The sequence below is a fragment of the Callorhinchus milii genome, unplaced genomic scaffold (assembly GCF_018977255.1).
Source record: "Callorhinchus milii isolate IMCB2004 unplaced genomic scaffold, IMCB_Cmil_1.0 Scaffold1, whole genome shotgun sequence".
NCBI classification, from domain to species: Eukaryota; Metazoa; Chordata; class Chondrichthyes; order Chimaeriformes; family Callorhinchidae; genus Callorhinchus; species Callorhinchus milii.
This window is the reverse complement of record NW_024704742.1, coordinates 37,021,730-37,046,965: the sequence shown is the minus strand read 5'-3', so window position 1 is coordinate 37,046,965 and position 25,236 is coordinate 37,021,730. Positions and strand designations below refer to the sequence as shown.

The 25,236-nt window shown below is 40.1% G+C and overlaps 1 protein-coding gene across 3 annotated transcripts in view; it reads left to right on the top strand.

Annotated features, from left to right (window-relative positions):
* Positions 1-25,236, top strand: part of mapk10 (mitogen-activated protein kinase 10) — a 124,869-nt gene that overhangs the window by 63,908 nt on the left and 35,725 nt on the right. For all 3 annotated transcript variants that reach the window (XM_007896950.2, XM_007896947.2, XM_007896951.2), the window contains 2 exons: positions 17,128-17,297; positions 21,885-22,014. In XM_007896950.2, the coding sequence (XP_007895141.1) occupies positions 17,128-17,297; positions 21,885-22,014 (300 nt within the window). The remainder of the gene's footprint in view (positions 1-17,127; positions 17,298-21,884; positions 22,015-25,236) is intronic.

Genomic DNA, 25,236 nt, shown 5'->3' with positions numbered 1-25,236 from the left:
TGATTTAATAGCAAGTTCCTGGCAGGGTTTGTTACTCTACATTTATTTCAGCAATCGGGGTTCACATTAGTGTTCTAGGCGAAGCATATTCCAGCCAACAGAAAGACATGATAAATATGATCACAAGCGAAGGTGAACGAATAAATTACTATAGAAATGATTTACGGCAGCTTCACATGTGGAAACACTTAGCATATCTCACTGCTGCCCATGACATATTTTGAAATAATTAGGATTTTCCATGTCCAGTTCAGTAATTTCTCCCAGCTTATTCCCCCAAGGGTTTGATCAGTAATAAAAGTTGAAGTAAAATTATATATTTTTAAAAACAGAATCAGCAGAGCAGTCAGAAGAAAATGTGGTGGATATGCATAATTATTCTAATAGACTCAAATCGTCACATTCCTTCGTCTTCTGAGCTTTAGATGTGTTGGTCCATCACATTTTCTATCTCATAGGAAATAGAGAGATGCGCAGCAGATTTTCTTTATTCAGCAATCCTAGGTTTCCAACAGGAGCTTTGTAAGTACTGGCTGAAATTTGCAATGATATTCGTAAAGTTTTATTTTCTCTTGCTCAGCAGGATGGGTTGAAAATTATGACATGTAATGTGATCATTATTAACAAGGCCAGTATATATTGGGTGTTCATTATATCCATATATTGGATTCATTGGCCTGGAGATTATATGTATGGAGTGCCTCTTCTTGGGGTGGCATCTAACTCTCGTGACAGTGTTTGAAAGTGAAGGGAGTTTCTCCTGCTGTCCCAGCCAGCAATCCCCCAGATAAATTTGGTTATTCATTTCATGGCTGTTTACAGGACAACACTATGCACAAATTGGCTGGCACATTTGTCTGCAAAAAACACACACAGTCACTACACATTACAGTGAATCCTGTGAAGTGCTTTGTGGGGTCCTCCTGTTGTGGAAAGCACTATATCAAATGCAAGATTATTATTAATAATAATTCAGATATCCCACTAAATAACACTCCAATACCATGATTCGCACACCAGCAAGACCAGTCATTCCCTTTTAAAAGAAATTATGGACTTTATTGTTTGTGTCAGCTGATACAACTGCTCAATATCTTGTTTGACCCTAGGTATTATTTTGATTCAGTTTTCACATATCATAAAGTAATACCACATCTTGCACAGTTACTGATTTCTGGATCATTTAGAGTTAATTATTTTTTGTAATGCATTTATCTTATTCCGGAAACATTTTTGTTCAGGATCCAATGCTAGCGGTGAGACACAAAGTCACAATTAATAGTAAAATTAATGGCTACAGTGGCTGAGCTACTTTTTAAATAGACATATGATTCATCTGTTTATATGGTTGATCTTCCTGCAGTAGAAGCAATTACAATGTTGGCAATTCACATTTGACATTGTGTTTTGCTGCAGTCTTAACATTGCTCTTAGAGTGAGAAATTTTCCTTGCTGAAAAGTGAAGTGACATCAACATTGCATTAAGTTGTGCATCAGCAGTGGTATTCGTTTCATATTCGTGCACATTGGGGTGTAGTTTGGCAGATTCACAGAAGCATTTATGAAAGATGAATCCTGTGGGTACAGCTCTCCTCAGAAGTCAATCACACTTCTGATTTTCGTGAAGGTGGATTCTAAAGGATTGGCCCGAGACATATTCAGTACCTAGAGGATTCACTTTACATAATCCTTTTGTGAACCTTGCAAATTACTCTCCAGTTTCAAGGTCCAATAAGTCATTTCTTGTTTTGTAATTCGCTAACAACATACACAGTCATTAAATCCTGTGAAGCACTTTGAGATATTGTCTTGACATGAGAGGCAATGTATCAAATCCAAGAACTATTGTATTGTAATTCTTATGAATGGTTTATTAAAAGTGTATTCCTGTTGTGTAGATTGTTTATTTGTTGTGCCCAATGTAATTTGCATTGGTGCAAATATAGTTATCCAGCAATCCCAATAAATATTAATGTTAATCCTTTCATTTGATATAGAACCTGTAGAGTCACAATATCTCAAATCACTTCACAGGTAGTGACAATATATTTGTGTAAATTTGTGCAGTGATATCCCACAAACAACCATGAAGCAAAATTGAAATTATCTTTTTTTTCTGGAGGTCCTTGCTCAGGACACCAGAAGAAATTATATCCTGGGCAACAATCCTCCAGAAAAAAATAATCTTCACTTCTCCCTTAGAATAGTGCCAGGGGATCCTTAACAAACACTTGAAAACAGAACCTCAGTTTAACATTTCATTCAATGTCAGCACTATTTCTATGATTTATGAGTCCTGTAGCTCAGTGGTGAGAGCACTCACCTTGCAAGCGAGAGACCTGGGTTCAATTCCCGGCAGGGTGAAATGTTGAGCAAGTTTCCTTATTCCACACACCTCTGTTTACCTAGCAGTAAGTTGGAACCCAGTTAATAGTCGATTGGCTTTTCCGGGGGTAATAATTCCTTCAAAAAAAAATTGTCAGTTCAATCCACAGCTGTTTGTGGAACACTGCTGTGCGCAATTGGTTGCCAGTTTCACGCACAAATATACAGTCAATTCACTTTACAGCATATTCTGTCAAGCACTTTGAGATGTCTTGAAGACGTGATAAGACGCTATATCAAATGCAAGGATTATTATTATTACTTGCGGCCCTCAATCTGAAGCTCCATTCCCAAGTCTCTCTGACTTGCTCTCTGCCTCCCTCTCCTTTTTCAAGATATCCCTGGAAATGTTTCCTATTGACCATGCTTTCAGTCATCTTTCCCCTCTTTCCCATCTCAGTTCCCCCCTTCAGCTCTGATGCCCAGCCAGAAATGTAACTGTGCTTTGGCATGTTCCCTCAATGTGAAAGGTGCTAATATGAGTGTAAATGGTAGTGGTATTCTATTGAACAATTCAGCTCTCTCCCAATATCACCACAATGACAATGTGATTTTAAAGTCAGCCTATTTGAGGTTTGGGCCCACAACCTTCTAACCCAAAGCTAAGTTACCAACTGAGCCAAGTTGACGTCTCGAATCACAGCAGAGGAAGTCTCCTCCCTTCCAGTAAATAATTGAGATTGCAGTTAATTGAATTTCTATCCTGAGAATTGGTGAAATTCCCTGATATGTTGGAAGATGTTGGGAAGTGAAGCGAGGCGTTTAATTACGTTTGGTGGTGTGTCAAAAATTGTTATAAGATTTTATATTCCTTCCCTCGAGCCACTGCAATAGCACTGCTATTGATGCCTGCTCTGATTTGGATGCCTGATTTGGATGGCTCAAATGACTGTTGCTGGGGGTTGTTGTGTATTCACACAGTGCATATTAATAATAGAAATGAATGAAATATATAGGCTACCTTGACACATTTAAAAGCATAACGCAGTAGAAACCGTCATTAATGGCACTATATATCTGGGCTGAAAATGAGCATTTCATTCTTATCAGGCTGCTGCACACAAGTTGCTTTTTAGAAGCTTCTTCTCATTCATCTATGAGACTGAGCACCGTTGTCATTGCAAAATAAAGTGAAACATTTAAGTGATAGAAAATGGAACCCAATATCTACTCCAAGCGGATGATTCCACAAACCTTTCCTTTGATAAGCAAAGTCTAACGCTGTCACTAGCTATGGAAGCACAGGATCGTGGTGGAACTGATGCATTATGTTTTCTGAAGCGTAGCATTTTAACTATTTATCATTTGTATGGCACCTGGGTAATTCCTTTCAGGGATTTATTTTTCCTTGTTGCAGATTCAACAGGTTCCGACTGTGGTAAACAATGGCGTGCCACTTAGATTTGATGAGCAATTTCTAAGCGGTTAGAAAAATTCAGTAGTCTGAGGTCTGAGTCATTTTCATGCCACCCATAATGGGCTGCAGAGAGGAATATCTATAGGCAGACAACTCCAGTAGACAAGTTCAAATGCCTTATTCCTTTGACATTTTTAAGTCACACTGCACTATGTCTACTGAGCGGAGGGAGCAAACAGGTTGATATGGGGACAGAAAAACTATTTCAGAATTAAGACTGAATTCAACAAGTTACCCATCTCTGAAATGCTACATAAATAGAGCAAATCTAGGTCCAGGTGGAAATTCTCCCTATTTTCAAAGTTCTGACATAGGGCGAGGAAATATGCCTCCTGTTCACAGGAGGTCTTCATAATCTTTCTCGTGCTTCTTTGAATTTAGAATTAAGCACTCCGGGACACTACCCCATGTGAAGAGCACTATATAAATGCAAGTTGTTGTTGTGGTTTGGTACTTTGTTCCAGAGGGCAAGAACCTGTAAAAGAGGACAAAATGGTTATAGCTGGACATATTGTTACTTTATACATGTATAGACTGAAGGGGTGCAATCTGAGCTTTTTATTAATTTTCTAGAGGGGAAATGTTACCAACTAAACCAGGTGTATACAAAAGAGATTTTGCAGTTGAGAAAAGCATGGATGTGCACCCTTCTATCCCTTTCTGGACAAAATAGTTCTGGTTATGTTTTACATGGAGCACTTTTTTGTACAACATAAAATACTCATATGAAATATATTATTTCATTAAACTGGGTTTTGAAACTATGGAGATATCATGGAAGGACTTAGCTTTAATTCCTAATCCTACCATCTGTTCTTAGTTCCAAAACACAGAACAATGTCGTAATCTGTTGCTTCCAATCCAACATCATACAGTACATAATGACCTCTGCACATTTACAGCTTACTATTTGATAAGTTTACCAATTCTAAAGGATAAGCATTTCTTTAATAACAACAACAACAAAATTACATTTGTATAGCACCTTTCATGTCGGGAGGACTTCCCAAGGCTCTGGACAATCAGTGCTTCGGATGCAAGCTGGGGGTCGGGATCAGAGAGGGTGAAGGACGGGGGGGAAGGAGAGTGACCAAAAGAACAGTTGAAGAGGAGGGTCTTGAAGGAGGCAAGGGAGGGGGCAAGGCAGAGGGACTGCGGGATGGAGTTCCAGAAGGTGGTGGCAGAGTGGCTGAAGGCCCGCCCGCCAATGGTGGGGTGAGTGAGGTGGGGGATGTGAAGCAGGCCAGAGCCCGCTAAGCAGAGAAGTGGGCAGATTGGTAGGGGGTTAGGAGGATGCAGTGGTTGCAGGGGGAGCAAAGGTCATGGAGGGTTTTGAAGATGAGGACCAGGATCTTGAACTGTATCCTTTATGGGATGGGAAGCCATTGAAGTTGGATGAGGATGGTAGTGATAGAGTTGTGGAGCCTAGTGCGTTAAAGGGCACGGACTGCAGAGTTCTGGATGATCTGCAGCCTATGGAGGGAAGAGTTGGGGAGGCCGACAAGCATGGAGTCTGGCGGTCGAGCCTGGATGTTATGAATGCATGTAAGTGGTCTTGGTGGCCTGCGACGTGAAACAGTGGCGGAGCCGGGTAATGTTGCAGAGGTTGGGGAAGACAGGGCAGGTCATGGCAACGGATGTGGGATAGAAAGGACTGTTGGGGGTCAAACAAGGCAGGATGCTTCAAAAACAGAGGATCTGGTAATTGTCTCATGATAACTTAAATGACAAATAGCACTGGAGGGAAATGTTACCCAGGTGTAAATTTTTTCTATTTATGTAGCATTTCAGAGTGGTCAGAATGTGGCACATTCTTAAATATGGTCTTCATTTTAAAGCTGGTTTTCTGTAAGTTCTTCAGAGTTCTCCCAGTTAAAATTATCAGTTACTTCACGGCAGCTTTTGGTAATGAAGTCAAAACAGTTCAACACACACACACACACACATATGCTACAATGTATACGCCATTTATATAACACCACAATGGGGTTTTTTGAGCTCGCAGTCTGGAATGACTTCCAAGTGCAGTGCTGGGACAGGGGGTGGGGGGGTGGTGGAGGTTGCTGTCCTTTGGATGAAACATTTAACTAAGGCCCTGTCTGCCTATTTGAATGGAGATAGAAGATTCATGGCATTATTTGAAAAGAAAAGAGTTTTTCCTGGCTCACAATCCTCCGATAAATTGGTCATTCACTTCAAGCCACTTTGTGGGAAATACACTTTACATATCAATATTTTTGATGCTATAGATGCTAGGTCAAAAGCAATAATAATTAATGTAAGAATTTTCTAAAAATTCTGAGCAATCATTTTCAGACAAAATGGACTTCAGACTTATCAGCTAAGACAAGGTGAAATTTCAAGCCTGTTTTGTTCACATTCAATGCCATTTGAATGTGTATTTTTGATCCCTCAGTAGGAAGGCAAGTGGATTATAATTTTAGAAAGCTGCTTTCATCTTCAGAGCTTAAAAATCCAAATGCCTTTTTATAGGATTCATCAAATTCTCTGATTATGTCTCTGCTTATCACTGTAGCCTGCACACAATTTCCCTCAGGAAACTACTAAAAGTATTAAAACAGGCAATGAAATACAATTTATATCTGTGCAAAGGTGATATTGCCTTACTCAATGCAAGTGTACCAATAAATTACCAGCGAAATAACCTGGCCTCAGCATACACTTTGTAGTCTGTACATGGACCCATTGGTTAGAGTGGATATTGAAGGCTGGTCATGCGATTATTGCCAAATTATTTACCTGTCATGTCTCTCTGTAAGAAACTATGGAAAACTGTGTTCCAGTTTAAGATTGAATTTAAGAATTTTCCACAATTCTATGTAATTTTGCATTGAAAGACAACATAGTTTTACAGGTTAAGACCAGGAGGAATTTCAGGCCACAGAACATTTGCCTATATCCATTGCTGCAGCTCTGGCTTACTGCTCCCTGCACGCACTATTCTTCTTCACCTGTCTTTTCATTTCTTTTCTTCCTAATGTTTGACCTGATTCTCTGAACTTTTGTGACATTCTCCAGATAGACTATTTGAGAGATCTGCTCACTACTGACCTTAGCAAACCTTTGATTTTCACAAACCTTTGATCTGACTTTCGAGGGCAGGGAAGGGTGGTGGAGGTTCAAAGAATTCATTCAGTTTGAGGTGTGAAAGAAGTTTCATTTTCTTTGAGACAATATACCTGAACTATCTTAACATCAGATCTTGGGTAGACAATGCTAACTCCAGAGTTAGTATGGAGCCATTACCGCTGGGTATTTCTTTACAGACATACATGGTGGCTTGACAGATTTTTGATCAGAATTGAGCCAACCCTCTGTGGCGATCTCGATAGTGCAGTTCTTGAGCAAGGCGGGTCCACAGTACTCCAGGACACTGCTGATGACTGACATTGGTCTGTACATACTGAATTCAGTTTTATCTTTCTTGTTTCAGTCACATGTTCACATATCTTAGTGAGAGCAGCAAATTTCATATCACAAGAATTCATCTGTAACTCATTTCACCAACATGAATAGCAAAATAATAATAATAATTCTTGCATTTAATATAGCGCCTTACCACAAGACATCTCAAAGCGCTTCACAGAATATACTGTTAAGTGAATTGACTATATATTTTGTGGGTGAAATGAGACCCATATTAAGGTTTGCAGAATTCTGCTGATTACCTTACTTCCTTCATCTAGGCCAAAGATTTCTGGTGTCCACGTGTACGTAGCAGATCCCATGGTACTACTTGAAAAGAGCAATGAGTTTATCCCTGTGTCCTGAACAACAATTACAACAACAAATTACAACAACAAATTGCATTTTAATTGCATCTTTCACATCAGGAGGACGTGCCAACGTGCTGATAATAAAATTAGTCATTCACTCCATGTCTGTTTGTGGGATGTTGTTGTGTGCAAATTGGCTGTAGGGTTCACCAACAAAATATGCACAGTTGCACCATTTCACTTTACAGTATATGCTGTCTAAACAACATAATAAGGCACTATATCAAATGCAAGGTTTATTATTATTAATAATTTTCAATCCAGTTAGCTCAAAGGGTTACGTCAGACTCTGACACTGTCAAGGGCTCCGGGACGCTACCCTGCGTGAAGGCCTCTATATAAATGCAAATTCCAATGTCCAATGCCTTGCAAGTTTAGTATTTATGAATCTTTTCTGAAAGATGGGGTGACAACTGAAAGTGGGTTCGGTAATCTTTATTTGGACTTGATCACACTCACCTATATCCTAGTGAATGCATTGTTTACTTATTCCCTGATTCCCAAAGGTAATCCAGCTCAAACTGCATTATATTTATCCATCCCTATAGATCCTCTATCCAACTCAGGCCTTCATGAGTGACTACACTAGATGACTAGATGTTGATATTGAGTGGTGCCTGACCACTGTAAATTGGGACTGGAACTAACAATCTAGGCTGACACTAATTTCATGGCTCCTTGTGAGGCCTTGCTTTGTACAAAATGGCTCCTGTTTATCTATCTGTAAGTAGGAACCCGGTTGTTAGTCAATTAACGGATCGCTTTCCTGGGTGTAATAATTCCTTAAAAAAACAATAATAAATTGGTCTCTTCTATCAATGACTGTTTGTGTGCACAATTGGCTGCCGCATTTCGCCGACAAAATACAGTGAATTCACTTTACAGTATATTCTGTGAAGCGCTTTGAGACGTCTTGTAGACATGATAAGGCATTACATCAAATGCAAGGATTATTATTATTATTGTTCCACTAATTATAACAATAACTGGGCTGAAATTCCGGTCGTGTTACATGCAGGATAATTTGTATTGATAGCCACTAATGGGATTTCCTGATTTTGGTGATTCACCAAGAGGCTACGCATAACCCAGCTGGAATTCAAGACCATTTAGACACCTATGAAGTGATTTGAGATGTTTGAATGGGATAACATGCTACATAATTCAAGTTCTTTATTTCTACCTTTGATCTTTCTTTACTCTCTATGTAGTAGTGTTTCTGTACTGCTTCCTTCATTTCTTAAATGTTATTTTTCAACACTCTAGAATGGCAATTATTATTGATCATCTAAAGACAGAGTAATTTATTTGTGTTTAATACTCTGGAGATAAAATGGGAAAATAGAACTTTATGTTATCTTTTAATGTTTGTTGGAGCGATGTAAGATAAAGTGGAATTCACATGCAAAATTTAAGACCAAAGAAAATATTTGAGAACAAAGTTTTTATTCTGTTCCACAGTAGAGCATTCATTATTAGGGTCAGATTACATCACCAACCATGTAGCAGTATCTGATAACTTCTGTCATTTAAAATACCAATCCCACTTTTTAAGAAGAGAACAAGTTATGGAGAAACATTTCACAGTCTCGGATCAAATTTTTTTTTTACTGATTTTCACTGTAATTTGAAAAGCTTCTGCTGTTCTCAGAGATGGAAAGAAAAACTGAGAATAAAGTATTTTTTCCTTGAAAGTAGGTTTTGTCTCTTGGTAACCTTCTGATACATTTTCGTTTTTCTTTTGGTATAAGACTACTACTACATGAATAATCCTTGCATTTGATATAACACTTTATCATGCAATCGAGACATCTCAAAGCACTTTGCAGTATATACTGTAAAGCGTAGTGACTGTGTGTTTTGCTGGTATTATAGAAGCTAATATGCATTTTATGACAATAAGACTGAAAGCAAGAAAGAATCTCATTGTATTAATGCATGATGGTGCAGTAAAACATTGCTGGTTGCTATGAAAACAAGCGTGTGATTTAGATATTGCTGAGCTCCCTCTGCTCTGCTCCTCAGCCAGAACCACTGACCTCTCATTGAGGGAATTGCCATAAGGATTCCATTGTTGTCCCCGAACACTGAGCAGAACATCAAGTCCTTATCCCAGTTCATGAGCCTGTGAGCCCAGCTCTCATTGCCACAGGGGGCTGGAACACGATCACTATTCTACATTTACACTACTTGAATTTCACCCTTGACAGCAGCTGTCATAAAGAGATTAATTTTTGGCAGCGTTCTTGAAGATTTTATAGATATATTCTTCAAATTGTTCTTGAAAATTTACATTGAGAGATTAATGAAATACTGCTACAGAATCTGTCTTTGTTGTGCCCATCTAATATGCTCTTTGATTTGATTTTTATTATTTATTATTCCCAACGGATCGAGTTTGATGTCTTTGTCCTCACATTTGAATCCCTCCTTTGTTTGGCCCTATGAAACCTCTGGCAACTAGACTGACCCGGCTGCTCTGTTCGCTCAGTGAACACTGGTCTGCTTCATGTTCCTCGCCCTATCTGCCCTACCATCGGCAGGCGAGCTTTCAGCCATTCTGCTCCTGCTGCCTAATCCCAGAGTCACTCCAACACACTTCCTCCCTCACCTTGTACAAGGCACTTCTCTTTGACTGCGCTTTTGGTCATCTTTCCCTTCCTCACCCCCTCGACTCCAACCCCCAGATCAGGTGTTCACCATCACTGTCAAGTGCTTTGACACACTCTCATTGACATGAAAGGGGTTATATATAAATATAAAATGTAATCATTTCCTCAACTTCTGTTGATAATTTTACTATGTACCCAACAGGAAGCTAAATTGTCAGCAGGATTGATATTCCAATCAATTTCTTCTTGTTTCTAGAGTCACGACTGTTATGCTTTTTGATCACAAATATAGCATTCATATAATGACATGAGACAAGTCACATATACCAATCAACACCTTTCTGAAATAGGACCTTGGGTGCGTAAGGATGGGAGGTCAAAACAGTTACATTTGCAACTATTATATTTCAGCTTTTCGACAGGGGAGCGCTAAATGAAAAGTGCACAACATAAAAATATTATTAATGCAATCATTTTCAAAGCTGGCAATCTGACAAACTAAAATATTCTTCACATGGTGAAGAATGGCGCTAGAATCCTCGAGTAGTTTTTTTAGTGAGGATGTTACATTTATTGCTGTGTATTAACTCAATGGCATGTCAGTACGCCAACGTGATTTGAAGTGAAAGGACAATCAAATACAACTACAATTTCATCATCTGCTACTGTAAGGCCGAGAATGTTCCCCATGCAATGAATCAGTACTAGAAAAGCCATTACAGCTTCAATTTTAAACTTTGCTACCTTGTTATAAATATCTATTCTAACACATACCACAACTTCAGGTTGTCAATTTTTTTCTTTTGCCAAAATGGAAAATCTCCTCTGTTTCTGAAGGAACAAATGCATTTTTCACCAATATATAATATATATATCTGTGCTGTATTTTAAAAAAATATTTTCCCCCTTGATCTTAGATTATTTTTATTTCTACTTCAAATAGTTAAGATCTGCAAAAAAAGATACAGTGATAATACAATACATTTTACATTTATATAGAGCATTTCACATTGTAAGGATATCTCAAAGTGCTTAACACTTCCAGCTTGGCATCGGAGCCAGGAGGACATGCCAAGGTGCTGGACAGTCGAGGGTTTGCACCCGCTCTATGGGTTGGATTTGAGAGAGCCAGAAAGGAAAGGAGAGGTGAATGAAGGCGCACTCGAAAAGGAAACTCTACAGGCGTGATTTGAAGAGGGGCAAAGAGGGGGCAAGGCAGAGGGATTTAGGCAAGGAGTTCCAGATATTTGAGGCATAGCGGTTAAAACATAACTGCCAGTTGTGGGACGGAGGGGACGAGGGATGTGCAGAAGACCCAAGCCAGCTGAGTGAAGGCGGCAGGTAGAGGAATGGGGTGTGAGAAGATAGGAAAGGTAGGGAGATACCAGGGTGTGAAGAGATTTGAAAGAAAGAGTGAGGATCTTGAAATCCATCCATTCGGAAACAGGGAGACAGCGGAGCCTGTTAAGAACTGGGGTGATGCAACAAAGCATTTAATCATAGTTACTTGCACAAAGATGAGATTTTCCATTTCATTTCTTGCCACTTGTAATATTTAATCTTTATTATTATTTTGATTTGTCGCCCCCGCTTCTCACTGCATATTTCTTCATTAACCTTTTTTTAAAAAAAGAAAATACTATAAATTATGGCCAAATTATGGGTATATGCAGCTTCACATTGAACCTTTAAATATGATCACCTCTGGTGATAATCATCACAGGGACAGACTACGCAATTTTTTGGGCTTGTATTTAGTGATAGGTTTGAGGATGAACACTGCCCCTCACCTCTCTCTCTCTCTCTCCCGCCCACCCCCCAATTCAGGTCCAAGAAGAAACAAATCAGGGCAGTCCCAAATCTGTCAGGACCTACAAGACCCAAATGATGGTATATTCTGCCCTTATATTACATGTCGCAAATCCCCCCTTTCTAAAATCAATCTGAAGGGAATTTGTTGTAAGGTATCAGCTTTGTATGACTAGGACTAAACTCATTCAATGTACTGCAGGCAGGTTGTTTGCAGCTGCCAGCCTCCAACCTGACCAGATCTGAGAATGCATGGTTTCACTGTTACTGCCAAGTAGTTGGAAATAATTCAATATTCACTGCAGTCATTTCTGCTGCTGGAAGCAATAGCAACAACAACTTGCATTTATATAGCGCCCCACACACAGGGTAACGTCCCAGAGCGCTTAAGTGAATACTGGCTGCCACGTTTCGCCCACAAAATATGCAGTCAATTCATTTTACAGTATATTTTGTGAAGCACTTGTCTCACTCTGTGAGCTATCTCAAAGACGTGATAAGGAGGTATATCAAATACAAGGATTATTATTATTATTCAGTTTATTCGAATGGAAATACTTCACAGAAATCTCTGATGAATTTATTCCTGAACACAAACCAGCTATTATTTTAGCTAAGAACTATTGATTGGCCCTGAACGCCCCTACAGTGAACCAGCCACATTCATTAATTCTTTGGAAGTCAATCCAACACACTGACCAGAGATACCTATTAGAAAATAAAAATTAAAAAAAGACAAAATAAATGTAAGTCCCATGAACTCAGCAACACATGAAAGTAGTGAATCCATGGGTTGTGATTTGATAGCGTTTAATATATCACAGGGTTAACGTCAGTCTTTAATGTGATTATATACAACTTGTATTTAAATAGCATCCTATATGTAGGCTTATGTCTTTACCATGGCAGGGCCAGATGTATGTTGGCTAATGTCTCGGAACAATTTACAATAACAGAGGAACCAAAAGCTCAGCTGCTGAAGGTGGTCCAAAGAGAGAGAGTTCACACAGCACCTGAGTTAGCCGAGTCCTATAATAATATTACATCAGGAGATCATCTCAAAGAGCTTCACAGGGTTTTACTGTAAAGTGCAGTGATTTTGAATTTGTAGACAAAGGTACTGGATTATGGCTTGTGAACATTTGCAGCTCTTGATTTTTCTCAGTTTCCCTTTATTTATACTTGGATAAATACCAGACAATGTAGTGAATATATGGGCACTAATAGGGGCCCAGAAGCGAATCCAATAGCAAGGTTTTCTGCTGACTTGGCATCATTCTGTCTTACGATATCTTTGCACCCAAAGAACAAATTCAATTATAGTTCCGACCAGAGCGTTAGGTGTATCAACATTATTAATTTTTGGTTAAAAGATGTTGGTGCTAATTTGTTGTTGCATTTGTTTATTTAGCAATATTCGTTTCACTCCTGATGAGTTAATTTTGTAAGGCACTTCAAGACAGCTTGCCAGGAGATGGTGGACGGCAGGACACTGAAGTCGTTTAAAAAATCAGTTTGATGCGTTCTGCTGTCTTTGACACTGTGGACCACTCGATCCTCATCCACCGCCTCTCCTCTCACCTTAACCTTCAAGGTTCTGTCCTTGAATGGTTCAGATCCTATCTCTCACACCGGCTCCACTTTGTCTCCACAAATGGCTTCTCCTCCAGTCCCTGCACCATCTCGTGCTGTGTTCCTCAGGCCTCTGTCCTCGGTCCCCTCCTCTTCAACCTGTACATGCTCCATCTTGATGACATCATCTGCATGGAGTCAAGTTCCATATCTCTGCCTCCACCCTCAACCCCAGGTTCACATAATGTCAGACATCAAGTCCTGGATGAGAGCCAACTTTCTACAGTTGAACGTCAGCAAGACCGAGGCTCTCCTGATTCGCTTCTGCCAGAGCCTCCGTACCTCAGGCACTGGCAGCATCAGATTGCACTCCACCTCACCAAGCCAGTCAGGAACCTGGGCGTCCACGGCCTTGCCCCCTCCTCCTCTCCGACCTGCTAACCCCTTAACAATCTGTCCACTCACTCCACTCAGCAGGCCATGGCCTGTTCCGGGACCCCACCTGGCTTGCCCCAACATCGGTGGTTGGGCCTTCAGCCTCTCTGCCCTCACCTTCTGGAACTTCATCCCACATTCTTTTCGTCTCGCTCCCTCCCATGCCTCCTTCAGGTACGCCTCAAGACCTTCCTCTTTGACTGTGCCTTCGACTACTCTCCTACCCTCTCTGCCCTCCAACCTCTCTGATCCCAACCCCTCCCCCTCCCGGCTCCAGTCCTAATCTCTGACTGTTCAGCGCCTTGGGATGTCGTTACCGATGTGAAAGGCGCTTGACAAATGTAATTTTGTATTGTATTTTGTATCCAAGGGGGGGATGGTAGGGTGGGTGTTCTGGAAGGAATGAGATTGGATGGGCTGAAGGGCCTTCTTCAGTTGGAAGTTGAAGATCCCATGGCACTATTCAAAAGGAAAAGTGAGTTTCTCCTGCAGTTCTGGCCAACAATCCGCCAAATAAAATTGGTCACTTACTCCATGGCTGTTTGGGACATTGCTGTGTACAAAGTGGCTGCCGTGTTTTGTCCACAAAATAGTCAAACTACTTTACCGTATATCCTGTGAAGCTCTTTGGGACTTCTCGACAATGTGATAAGGTGTTATAACAAATACGAAGATTATTATTATTACAATAAATCTTGTGAAGCACTTTAAACCATCCTCCCAATGTGAGGGATTAATATTATTTATTATTATAAGACAGAAAAGTACTAAATAAATACTTTATTATTATTGGACAATGCAACTAAATAACTATGATGACAAATTTGTTTCTTAAAGTACAAAATCATTTCATACTTAGCTCTGTTGCAAATGATTGATCTCATGTGTTTACATAAATTTCTAAGGCAATTAAAATTATCCTTCCTTACTATTAATCCAGCTATGTTCTTGCCAACATACACAAGATCCGAAATTCCACCCAGCCTTAGCATATCAAGGCTGCTACACCTCCCCATCTCCCCCTCCAACCCCGGCCCCTACTCATCCCTCCCTCCACACCTTCAAACCTGTCTCCCGCTCTTCTCTCACCAACACTATAACCTGGATAAAACTGACCACCTGCTCCCTCGACCCCATCCCTACCCCTCTCCTTACCTTCCAGCTCCACCTCCTTGCCCCTCTACTCACAGACATCATAAACCTCTTTCTGTCCACTGGTACTGTTCCCACCCCATTAGAAACCGCCTTAATCACTCCTGACCTTTAAACAACCCTTCTTGGACCCATCTCTACTTTCAAACTACCTCCCTTTCCTCTCCAATGTCCTGGAACAAGTTGTTGCTTCCCAGCTTCACTCCTTCCTCTTCAGCCACTTCCTTCACATATCCCTCCAATCGGGTTTCTGTGTAGCCCACAGCACAGAAAAAGCCCTGATCAAAGTGGCAATTGACATTCTGTATATCTGCCACCAGGGTTCCCTCTGCCTCCTTGTCCTCCTTTACCTCTCTGCTACCTTTGACATCATCAACCACTCATCCTCATCCACCGCCTCTCCTCTCAGACCTTCATGGTTCTGTCCTTGACTGGTTCAGATTGTACCTCTCACACCGCCTACTCTTCATCTCCACAAACGGCTACTCCACTAGCCCCCACACTGCCTCGTGCAGCATGGCATCTTGTTTGACCCTCAACTATCCCTTCTACCCCACATCTGTGCCATGACACACGCTGCCTTCCTCCACCTCCGCAATATACCCCGGCTCTGCCACTGTCTCACGCCGCTGGCTGTCGAAACCCTCATACATGCTTTCATTACATCGAAGCTTGACTATGCAAACTCCTTGCTTGTCAGCCTCCTCAACTCCTCCCTCCACAGGCTGCAGATCATCCAGAATTCTGCAGACCGTGTTCTCTCCCGCACAAGGCTCCGTGACCCTATCACCCCCATCCTCGCTTGATTCCACTGGCTTCCCATCACACAGTTCAAGAACCTGGTCCTCATCTTCAAAGCCCTCCATGGTCTGGCTTCCCCCTACTTCTGCGATCTCCTAATCCCCTACCATCCTGCCTGCTCCTTCCACTCAGCGGGCTGCTTCACCTCCCCCGCCCCACCTCGCTCAGCCCACTATTGGCGGGTAGGCCTTCTGCCGCTCTGCCCCCACTCTTTGGAACTCCACCCCGCAGTCCCTCCACCTCGCCCCCTCCCTTGCCTCCTTCAAGATCCATCTCAAGATTCTCCTCTTCGACTGTGCTGTCGATCGTCTTGCTTCCCCCCCTGCCCTCCACCCTCCCCGATCCCGACCCCCAGCTCAGGTCTGAAACTCTGACTGTCCAGCACCTTGGGACATCCTCCCAATGTGAAAGGCGCAATACAAATGTAATTTTGTTGTTGTTGTTAAGAACAAAAGATCTCACAAGGTAAGGCAAAGTGAGATTTGGGGTCTCATATCTTGCACATGTACTGCTCACTAAACTGATAACTGGTAAGAGTAAGGTCTGTATAGTTATTTTGCAATACACAACAACATGAATAACTGTAGAAATATTATGAGCGTATAGCAGAGTTTGGAAAACTATCTTTTGGAATAGAAGCTTAAGATCAATTTGATGTTTATTCCATGCTCCTGTATCATCAGCTATGGACAGGCAATAAATACTGGCCACCCCATACCCACAAACAGAATACAATTCTGGAGAATAGATTCCCTCTCAACCATTTCAGACCACTTGCAGAGGATAATTTCACAATAGATACCAAAAAGTCTTTCTTTAGCCACAGGGTAATTAATAACTGAAACAGATTACCAGGAAGGGTGGTTGAGGCCAGAAACTTGATGTTGTGATAGGTGGATGCTAAGGTGACTTCTGGAGGGATGAGATTGGATGGACCAAGGGGCCTTCTTCATCAAACCAATTTTGTGAACTTGTGATCTAATGATAGAATAAATTTTGCCCAATTGCAACAGAGCAGCATAATGAAGTTAATGACTTTATTGCAGGATTACCAGCTGTAACATTGACAACAAAGAGCTGTTCTAATGTCAGAAAATGCACAAGCTAAAGCAATTGTTAATGTCTTCCAATTCCTTTTTATTTTCAGGGATTTGGTAAACAAGTGGATGTTTCATATATTGCCAAGCGCTACAACATGAGTAAAAGCAAAGTGGATAACCAGTTCTACAGTGTGGAAGTAGGAGATTCAACCTTCACAGTTCTCAAACGCTACCAGAATCTAAAGCCCATTGGCTCTGGTGCTCAGGGAATTGTATGGTGAGTACATGGTGTGACTGTTTCAACCAACATCGTACATACATTTAAACAAGCAAACTTCCCATTTGGAGTATCAGCACAAACCACAACAACAGTAACAACAAAGTACATTTGAATCTCATCTTTCACGTCTGGAGGACGTCCCAATCCCACCCACACTGTACATTTACAAAGACTGGTTAAAAAGCACAAACTCAAAGGAGTGAGCCCCTTGATCAATGTTGTTCATTTACAATTTACATTTGCAATGCAAATATCAAGGAAGTTCAATTTGTAAATGCTCTAGGTAGGGTGGAGCTTAGCCATACTTTCCTACAGCATTTCTCCAGCTTTAGAACTCTCTCCCAAACAAAAAAGTCATATTGTGAACTAGAGTATAGTTTGTAAGAGGCACAAATGGATTTATAACAAGCAAATCTGCACATACCTGGACGTGTCAGAGACTGACTTGCTGGAACATCGTTCACATATCAATCTTCTGCCAGGCGACAGGAGCCTCCTTCATTGATTTTCAGGTATTGTAGGAATATTTTTACATGTATGATAAATGACCTGAATGAATTTGTATGGTTTTCTCATCTCTTTAATACTTTCCTTTTATGCAATTCATCCACAAATAAATTACCTTCCTCATCTCTGTCAGTCTGATGCTGACAACTTTGCTGAGAGACTGGATGGCTACCCTGCTCCCAGGGTGGCTGCTACCAGCCTGTACCAAAAGGGACTGGAGACTACTCTCCATTTCATTTTTTGATTTTCCATCTTTAGGCAAGTCAACCGAGCTCAGTTCACCTCTGGGTTCGAAAGATATGTGTTCAATATCTACGTCAGGGAGTCTATAGTCGAGGCTGGCATTTTAATGCAGTATTGGGGAATACTGCTTTACAGAGGTACCATTCTTCAGATGAGGCATTAAAACTGAGGTTCTGGTCTGCTTATACAGGTGAGCATTAAAGATCCAATGGGACAGTTCAAAAAGAGAAGGACGTTTCTCCCGGTTCTTGGCAAATGATCGCCTAGATAAAATTGGTCATGCAATTCATGGCTGTGGGATATTGCTGTGGGCAAATTGAGAGCCACATATACCTACAAATATAGAGTCACTATACCTGACAGAAGAAAACAATGTGAAATGCTTAGCGATGTCCTGCAGCATAAAAGGCCTGTATCAAATGCAAGGATTATTATTAATCTGGCTTCACGGAACTCTGAACTGAGATCAACACCTGAGCAGAGCTCCTAGCTCAGCTCACCTCTGGGAAGCTCAGCTTCCCACAAATCCAGATTCCTGCAGGATTCATTAGTTATAAATCCATTTGTGCACCTCACCAATTAGCTCCCACTCTCCCTGTATTCAGAACCAATCATCATTTGCTGAATCAATGTTACTGTAGGAGGTCCATGACAGACATGTTCAATTCCATCATGTCTTACTGTGTCGTCAGCAACCACTAGAGTCATGTTTGTATCTGGCTGCTATTTTTATCCCTCTAAGAAACAAACAAAAAAGGGGTTTGAGAAGACAGTTGGTAGGATAATACAGCATGTTACAGTAATACCACAGAGCTATGGAGCAGGGATGAAGGTTAAGAATGATCCTTTTTTTCTGATTTGAGCCACAACAAATGGGAGATGCAGAGTGGAGTTATTGCAGTGGAAAATCTGAGAAAGAAATGCCTGGTAGTCTCCGGTGCCTCCTGGGGATAGGTACAGGGTATTGCCAGCAAAGCCTCCATCTTGTCTTTCAGCACGTGGTGTCATGTCAAACAAGACCATGATGCCTCCACTGCTGAGAGACTGGATGGCTGGCCCACTCCTAAATGGTCTGGCCATCCAGGGAGGGAGAGTCAGTTACAAGAGGATGAATTGTATAAAAGGAAAGTACAAAAAATAATATAATAATGATAATAATCCTTGCTTTTGATATAGCATCTTATCACGTTTTCGAGATGTCTCAAAGTGCTTCACAAAATATACTGTAAAGTGAATTGACTGTATATTTTGTGGGCGAAACAAAGGACAAAAAAGAAGAGGAAAAGCACAAATCCATTCAGGTCATTTATCACACTTATATTCACACAACACCTGGAAATCAGTGAAGGACTAACTGGGCAGTTACCTTTCATTGCTTAATACATATCTGAAGTTTGATTTTACACTGACTAACACTGCATTCAGTATTAATTGGTATGAAAAATTAAGGAAATACAATTTTTAATTTACTGTCCTTAGACTGGAGAATGGTAGCCTCAAACATGTATGAGGTGTATTGACAAAGGCTATGTATTGCCTGTTACCGTTCCTCTCAATCATTGCCTCCCAAAGATGCTCTCCAGTGGATTGAGTGTGAATGCCTCTAAATTGCAAGGGTGCTGGATCTTATCAGCTCACTTCGCTCGCTACTGGACATACCTTGAGGCGTATGATGTGATATTGATTTTCCAGTATGAATTTTAGCATGTGGTTTTGTTCCAGAGTGATTCAGTTAATAATTCTGCATAAATTGTAACATTGGGATTAAAAATGTAATGTTGGTGCGTTAATACTGATGTGTAATAAATGTTAATGGTGCCTCTATGGTGGAAAAGGCACCTCAGGACCTAAAGTACATCCCCTGTAGGAGTCCCAGTGTTCAAGATGATGACTGATGAGAATTTGTCTCCAAGTTGATGTGCCATACCTATCCAGACTTCATTTACATTCACTTACAAAGAAGTCCTGTTGATCATGGACATCACATTTTCTGTGATCAACAGGACATTTAGATACAGTAATATGTTCACTGGGAGCTTCTTGGAACAGAACACGACAGAGCAGGAAACAGTATGTGGTTGAGTTCTGTCCCAGTAGATCACTTTGCATTCACTTCTGCATGGTTTTACTGAAGCAGAGATGAAAACTAAATATTCCATCCTATGTTTGTTGATAACATATTTCAAAGTTTGGACCAAAACTCCCAAACAAAAGTCTTGTGGTCAATGTGACGTCTCTGGAATAACCATGTCTGATATTATCAGGTGCAAGGGAGCAGAACAGGCTTTGAGAATACAAAGGGCCATGAACAACATTATTAATATGATTTTAACTGGAATCCATTTACTTATTTAAAAAAAAACTCAACCCTTTGATCCAAACCCAAATTTCAGTAGCTGAAAACTGTGGGTGTAGTTGAACTATTTGAAGCATGACAGAAAAGAGTCCTGCATTAACTGTTTGTCTAATGTATTAGTGGCATAGTCGGCCCAGTTACAAATGTTCCAGTTCTTTACTATGCCTTTGATATTGATGCCAAGGTAAGCTTTTGATATGCTATTGGCAAAAGGTCAGTATAAACCTGCTGCTGCTTGCTAGTATCAGAATAAACAGGAGGGGACCTTGCTCAGTCTTTTGCAAAGGCTTCTTTTTAATTTACTTTTTTTTAAAATGAGATAAAACTTGGAAAAAATTGGCCAAAACAATTTCCCAGCAGTCTTTCAGCTTTTCAGCTCTTTTGATTGAAAGGATTGGACTATCCCAAATGCTAGAAGCTCACTTAAATTGGCAGCTAGTTAAGCAATACTCCATGCATCCACTTCAATGTGCACGCACACAGAGCTCTAACTTGCCTGACCCTGCAGTAATACGCTGAGTAATATCAGAACCTCAGCCAGAGGGAGATTGTGGCTGCAAACATCTTAATCTGGAGATATGTTTGTTTTTCAGGCATTGTTGCCCTATAAAATAGGCTTTTTTATTTTTCCATGAGCTAAAATTCTCTGTAGTTTCATAGTAAAGCAATAGAGCTTTAAGCCACAGAGCTTGTTGCTTAATTTTATAGTGCCCATCAATTAGATCAATTTGGATTCACCACGTGGCTGTTTCTGGGACCTTGCCAGGCTTGCCTGTAAACAATCACTATGTCTGACCTTTGGTACCTTTGAAGTGCCTCCAGCGCCTTGGGACGTCCTCCTGATGTGAAGGCGCTATACAAATGTGATTTGTCAAAACCTGAGAGGAATTTTTTACTCAGTAGTGTTGGGCCGATAGAAAGAGGCACAGATTGAAAGTTAAGAACTTGCCTATAGGAGAATAGAAGATGAGATACCCGCAGGCTCCCCTACACTACTCTAACAATGTCTCACAGAAACCAGGGCACTGGGTGCCAGCTCGCTTTTACAGGGGACCTAATGAGGGGAGATAGTTTTTTATAAAAACTAAACATTTTATTGAAACACTCCTTTCAGTAATGATTTCAGTGTTAATTATTATAATGTACCCATTGGGGTGTGTTTGTGCAATTACTGTGTGGACTGAGTTTATCTCTCAGCCATTGTTTAAGTCTCTGGTGACACCTTCAGTCCTCAGAAATTGATATTATTACATTGAGGTCCTTCTAGATTGGTATGGATGAAACCGCACAGCCAAAAAACATAATTTACAAATGCTGAATACACTGCCTTGTAACACGCTCTGCTAATACCACCAACGATTTGTGTGTACATTATTAACTTAGGACAATGTTAATTTGTAATGTTACTAGTTCTGCACTAATATTAGGATCACAATTAGTCTGACTAACAGTACTTGTCATTTTGTTCCTTCATGTAGTGCTTCATACGATGCTGTTCTTGATAGAAATGTGGCCATTAAGAAACTCAGCAGACCATTTCAGAACCAGACACATGCCAAACGGGCTTACCGAGAGCTTGTGCTCATGAAATGTGTCAACCACAAAAATGTAAGTTTTAGTGCTTTAACATGTCCTAAATATTTCTAGTCACACAGACATTCCACTGGGAATAACATCACTGAAAACATTGCCCAGAAATGTAGGGAAGATGTGAATTTGCATGACAGTTTACACAGTGTGATCTGTACTCTTTCAAACTAACCTTAGGTTTTACTGCAAAGAACATTGTGTGGCATTGTTTCTCCAATACACTGGGTTACCTAATTGTTCCATTACTGTCAGCTCAAAGCAGATTGTAAATTTCCATTGGAATAGTGAGTGTGATCTTGGATTGTATCTGTATCCATCACTGGGATAACTATTCACATTGAAACTATTATTAAATGTCACTAATTTCACCCCCATCATCCGTTTGACTAAGTCTCTCCACAGCTTTTGTTCTCTCATTTCCCTGCTACATTTGTCGTATATGTTGAGGTTGTGTGAAAAATACATAACAACTGCAATGCAAATAGCTGTTTAATCCCGCAGTCCTTCCTCTGTGCAATAATAGCTTAACACAACATAACATGTAGGAGCAGGAGTAGGCCATTCGGCCCTTCGAGCCTGCCCCGCCATTCAATCATGGCTGATCTTCTAATCTTACTCCAGCTAATACCATAAACCTGCCTTATCCCCATATCCCTTAATCCCTTTTGCAATAAGAAATATATCTATCTCAGTCTTGAATATGTTCAAGGACTATTTGCTTGCAGTTATATGGCTCATTCACATAAAGTCAATGTCTTCGCAAAGCAATTAATTGTTGCGTCTCCATTTAGTATTACAAGTGGTACTATTATAAGTGGTATTGTTGATCTTTAGATTCTAGTTATGCCAGTGTATATCTGTACAAAAAGAACAACTGCGGTGATCTATTTGGACTGAACATAAAGTTGTATGGTGCAAAACCAGCTATGGTACCTGCTATTGTACTGGCCACCGTGTACATTCTATTGAGTGCATAACTAATGCAACAATACATCAAAAATATATAAAGTAATGGTATATATTTCTAAGAGTTACAAAGTTATTCCATTATTTTCTATGAACCCTGTTGTGTGTGTGGTTCTCAAGGTCTTTGTTAGTGCAGCATTCAGTGAATTTTGCATTGATCAAGATTAGGGATATCAGCGACTGAAATGTTTGTCATCTTTTACCTTCTTGTGCTCTTCTCTCAATGATTCCTGCCCCCACATCAGAAGAGCAACTCTACTCTACTCCAATGCACCATGTGCTATTTCCTTTTTTCAGTGGTTTGTCATTTCAGTGTTAATAGGAGCTGAATTATAGATGCCTTTGTACTGTGAACTTGTGCCATTAGCAGAATTGCATTGAGAATATGCAACACTATCACTATCAAGTTGAAAGATTATATTTTTACCTGATTTTCACACTGAAGCATTTTGCAAATCATTTATTATTAATCCTTATTAATTATTATTATTTATTATTAATTATATAGTCCATTGATGTGATGCTGCAGCAGATTGCTACTTATAATGCAACATCTGTGTACAACAGTAGGTGTTTATTCTTAGAAGAAATTAATAATATTTACCAAACACAGGAGTACTGTATTACAGCTGACTAATATTGTGATTAGTGGCAACATCCTGGAGCATTGGAAGATAGGAAATAGAATTAATTGCTTATTCCTTGGATTTTGCATAAAGATTACATGAAGATTATCCTTATGAATTATGTTAAAATCTTGACTTAAAGAATGTAAGAAGTGTATTATAAAAGTGTAATCTTTTAGTCTAATGCTTTTACTCTTCCTGAAAAATTAACTATTCATGAATAGGAAATGCTCTCTATGCAATCACATCACTGTTTATTAATGCTATCTAACTACAGTTAATATAAACGGATAACAGTAACATCCAAATATGTGAAAGATTAAATAGAGGTTCATGACAGCCATGCTGTAATTCAATGTGTCATTCTTAAACAGCAAAATTTATGTTCATATTTAGTTAAGTAGCATAACAAGTTTTTTTTTAGTTCAATTAGTTAACTGATTGATTCTAAGATTCTCACACCCACATACAAATCAGTTCATGCCCTGGCATCTCCCTACCTCTCAGACCTGCTTACTCCCTATCTGCCCTCTCCCTTTAATCAGTTGGTTTCAGCTTTCTACACATCCCCTCCGCTCAACCATTGACGGATGTGCTTTCAGCATTAGGCCCAGAACTCACTGCCTCAATCCCTCCGCCTTGCCTCCTCCTTTGCTGTCTTCAGATCATGCCTGAGACCTTCCTCTTCGACTGTGCCTATAGTCGCCTCCCCCCTCTCCCTGGCTTGGCATCAAGTGCTGTCATTGTTGAGTGCTCTGAGATGCTACCTCACATGAAGGCCGCTATATAAATGCAAGATGTTTTGTTGTTGTTCAGTAGCATAAATTAAGTTCATTTTTCTCTTGGTGGTCGTATGTTCAGCCTATGATAATTTTTATTAGTATCTGAACGGAATGTTACAGTATGGAAACAGACCTTTTAGCCCAACATGTATGTGTGTGCTGATGTTTTTCTATCCACATGAGCCTGGCTGAATCCTGCTCTCCCACTCCCTTGCCACGCGCTTTAATATTCCATTTTTTGCCTCCTCCCCCTCTCTGGCTGAGTGCAAGGCACTGCCACAGTTAAGTGCTCTGAGATGCTACCCGCATGAATATACCCACTATATAAATGCAAATATAAATGCATGAGTTTGAGGTCTCAAAGCCAGAACATGTCAAGCAGAATAAATCCCAAAGTGACGTTTTACTATTCCTCTTATTTTTGTTGATTAAGACATTTAATGTGAAATGACTGGCTGGAGTTATAACTAAGTATCTGAAGAGAAACAATATACAATATACTATAATATTATTATTATAATATACATTGAGCACTGGAAAAGTGTAGGGAATTGGGATGACAGCTCCCGATAACTCCAGCCAGTCAATTTTATAACAATGTTCTAAAGCTAATAATTATGATGAATTGGTTACATCTCAAAAGTATTCCAATCTGCTTTCCAATTAAATGTGTTATTTCACCTCTGATGAAATTCTAGAGGTAATCACTACACAATCGTTTATCAAAAACATGTTTAAAATTGTTCTGTGAAGGGTACAATACCAATTCAGATGTCTATTATTAAAAACAACTATTAGGATTTTGAAATGTGTGTTTATGAAATTTGTTTGGGGATCATTTATCATAAGTGGAATTATTTGCCTTG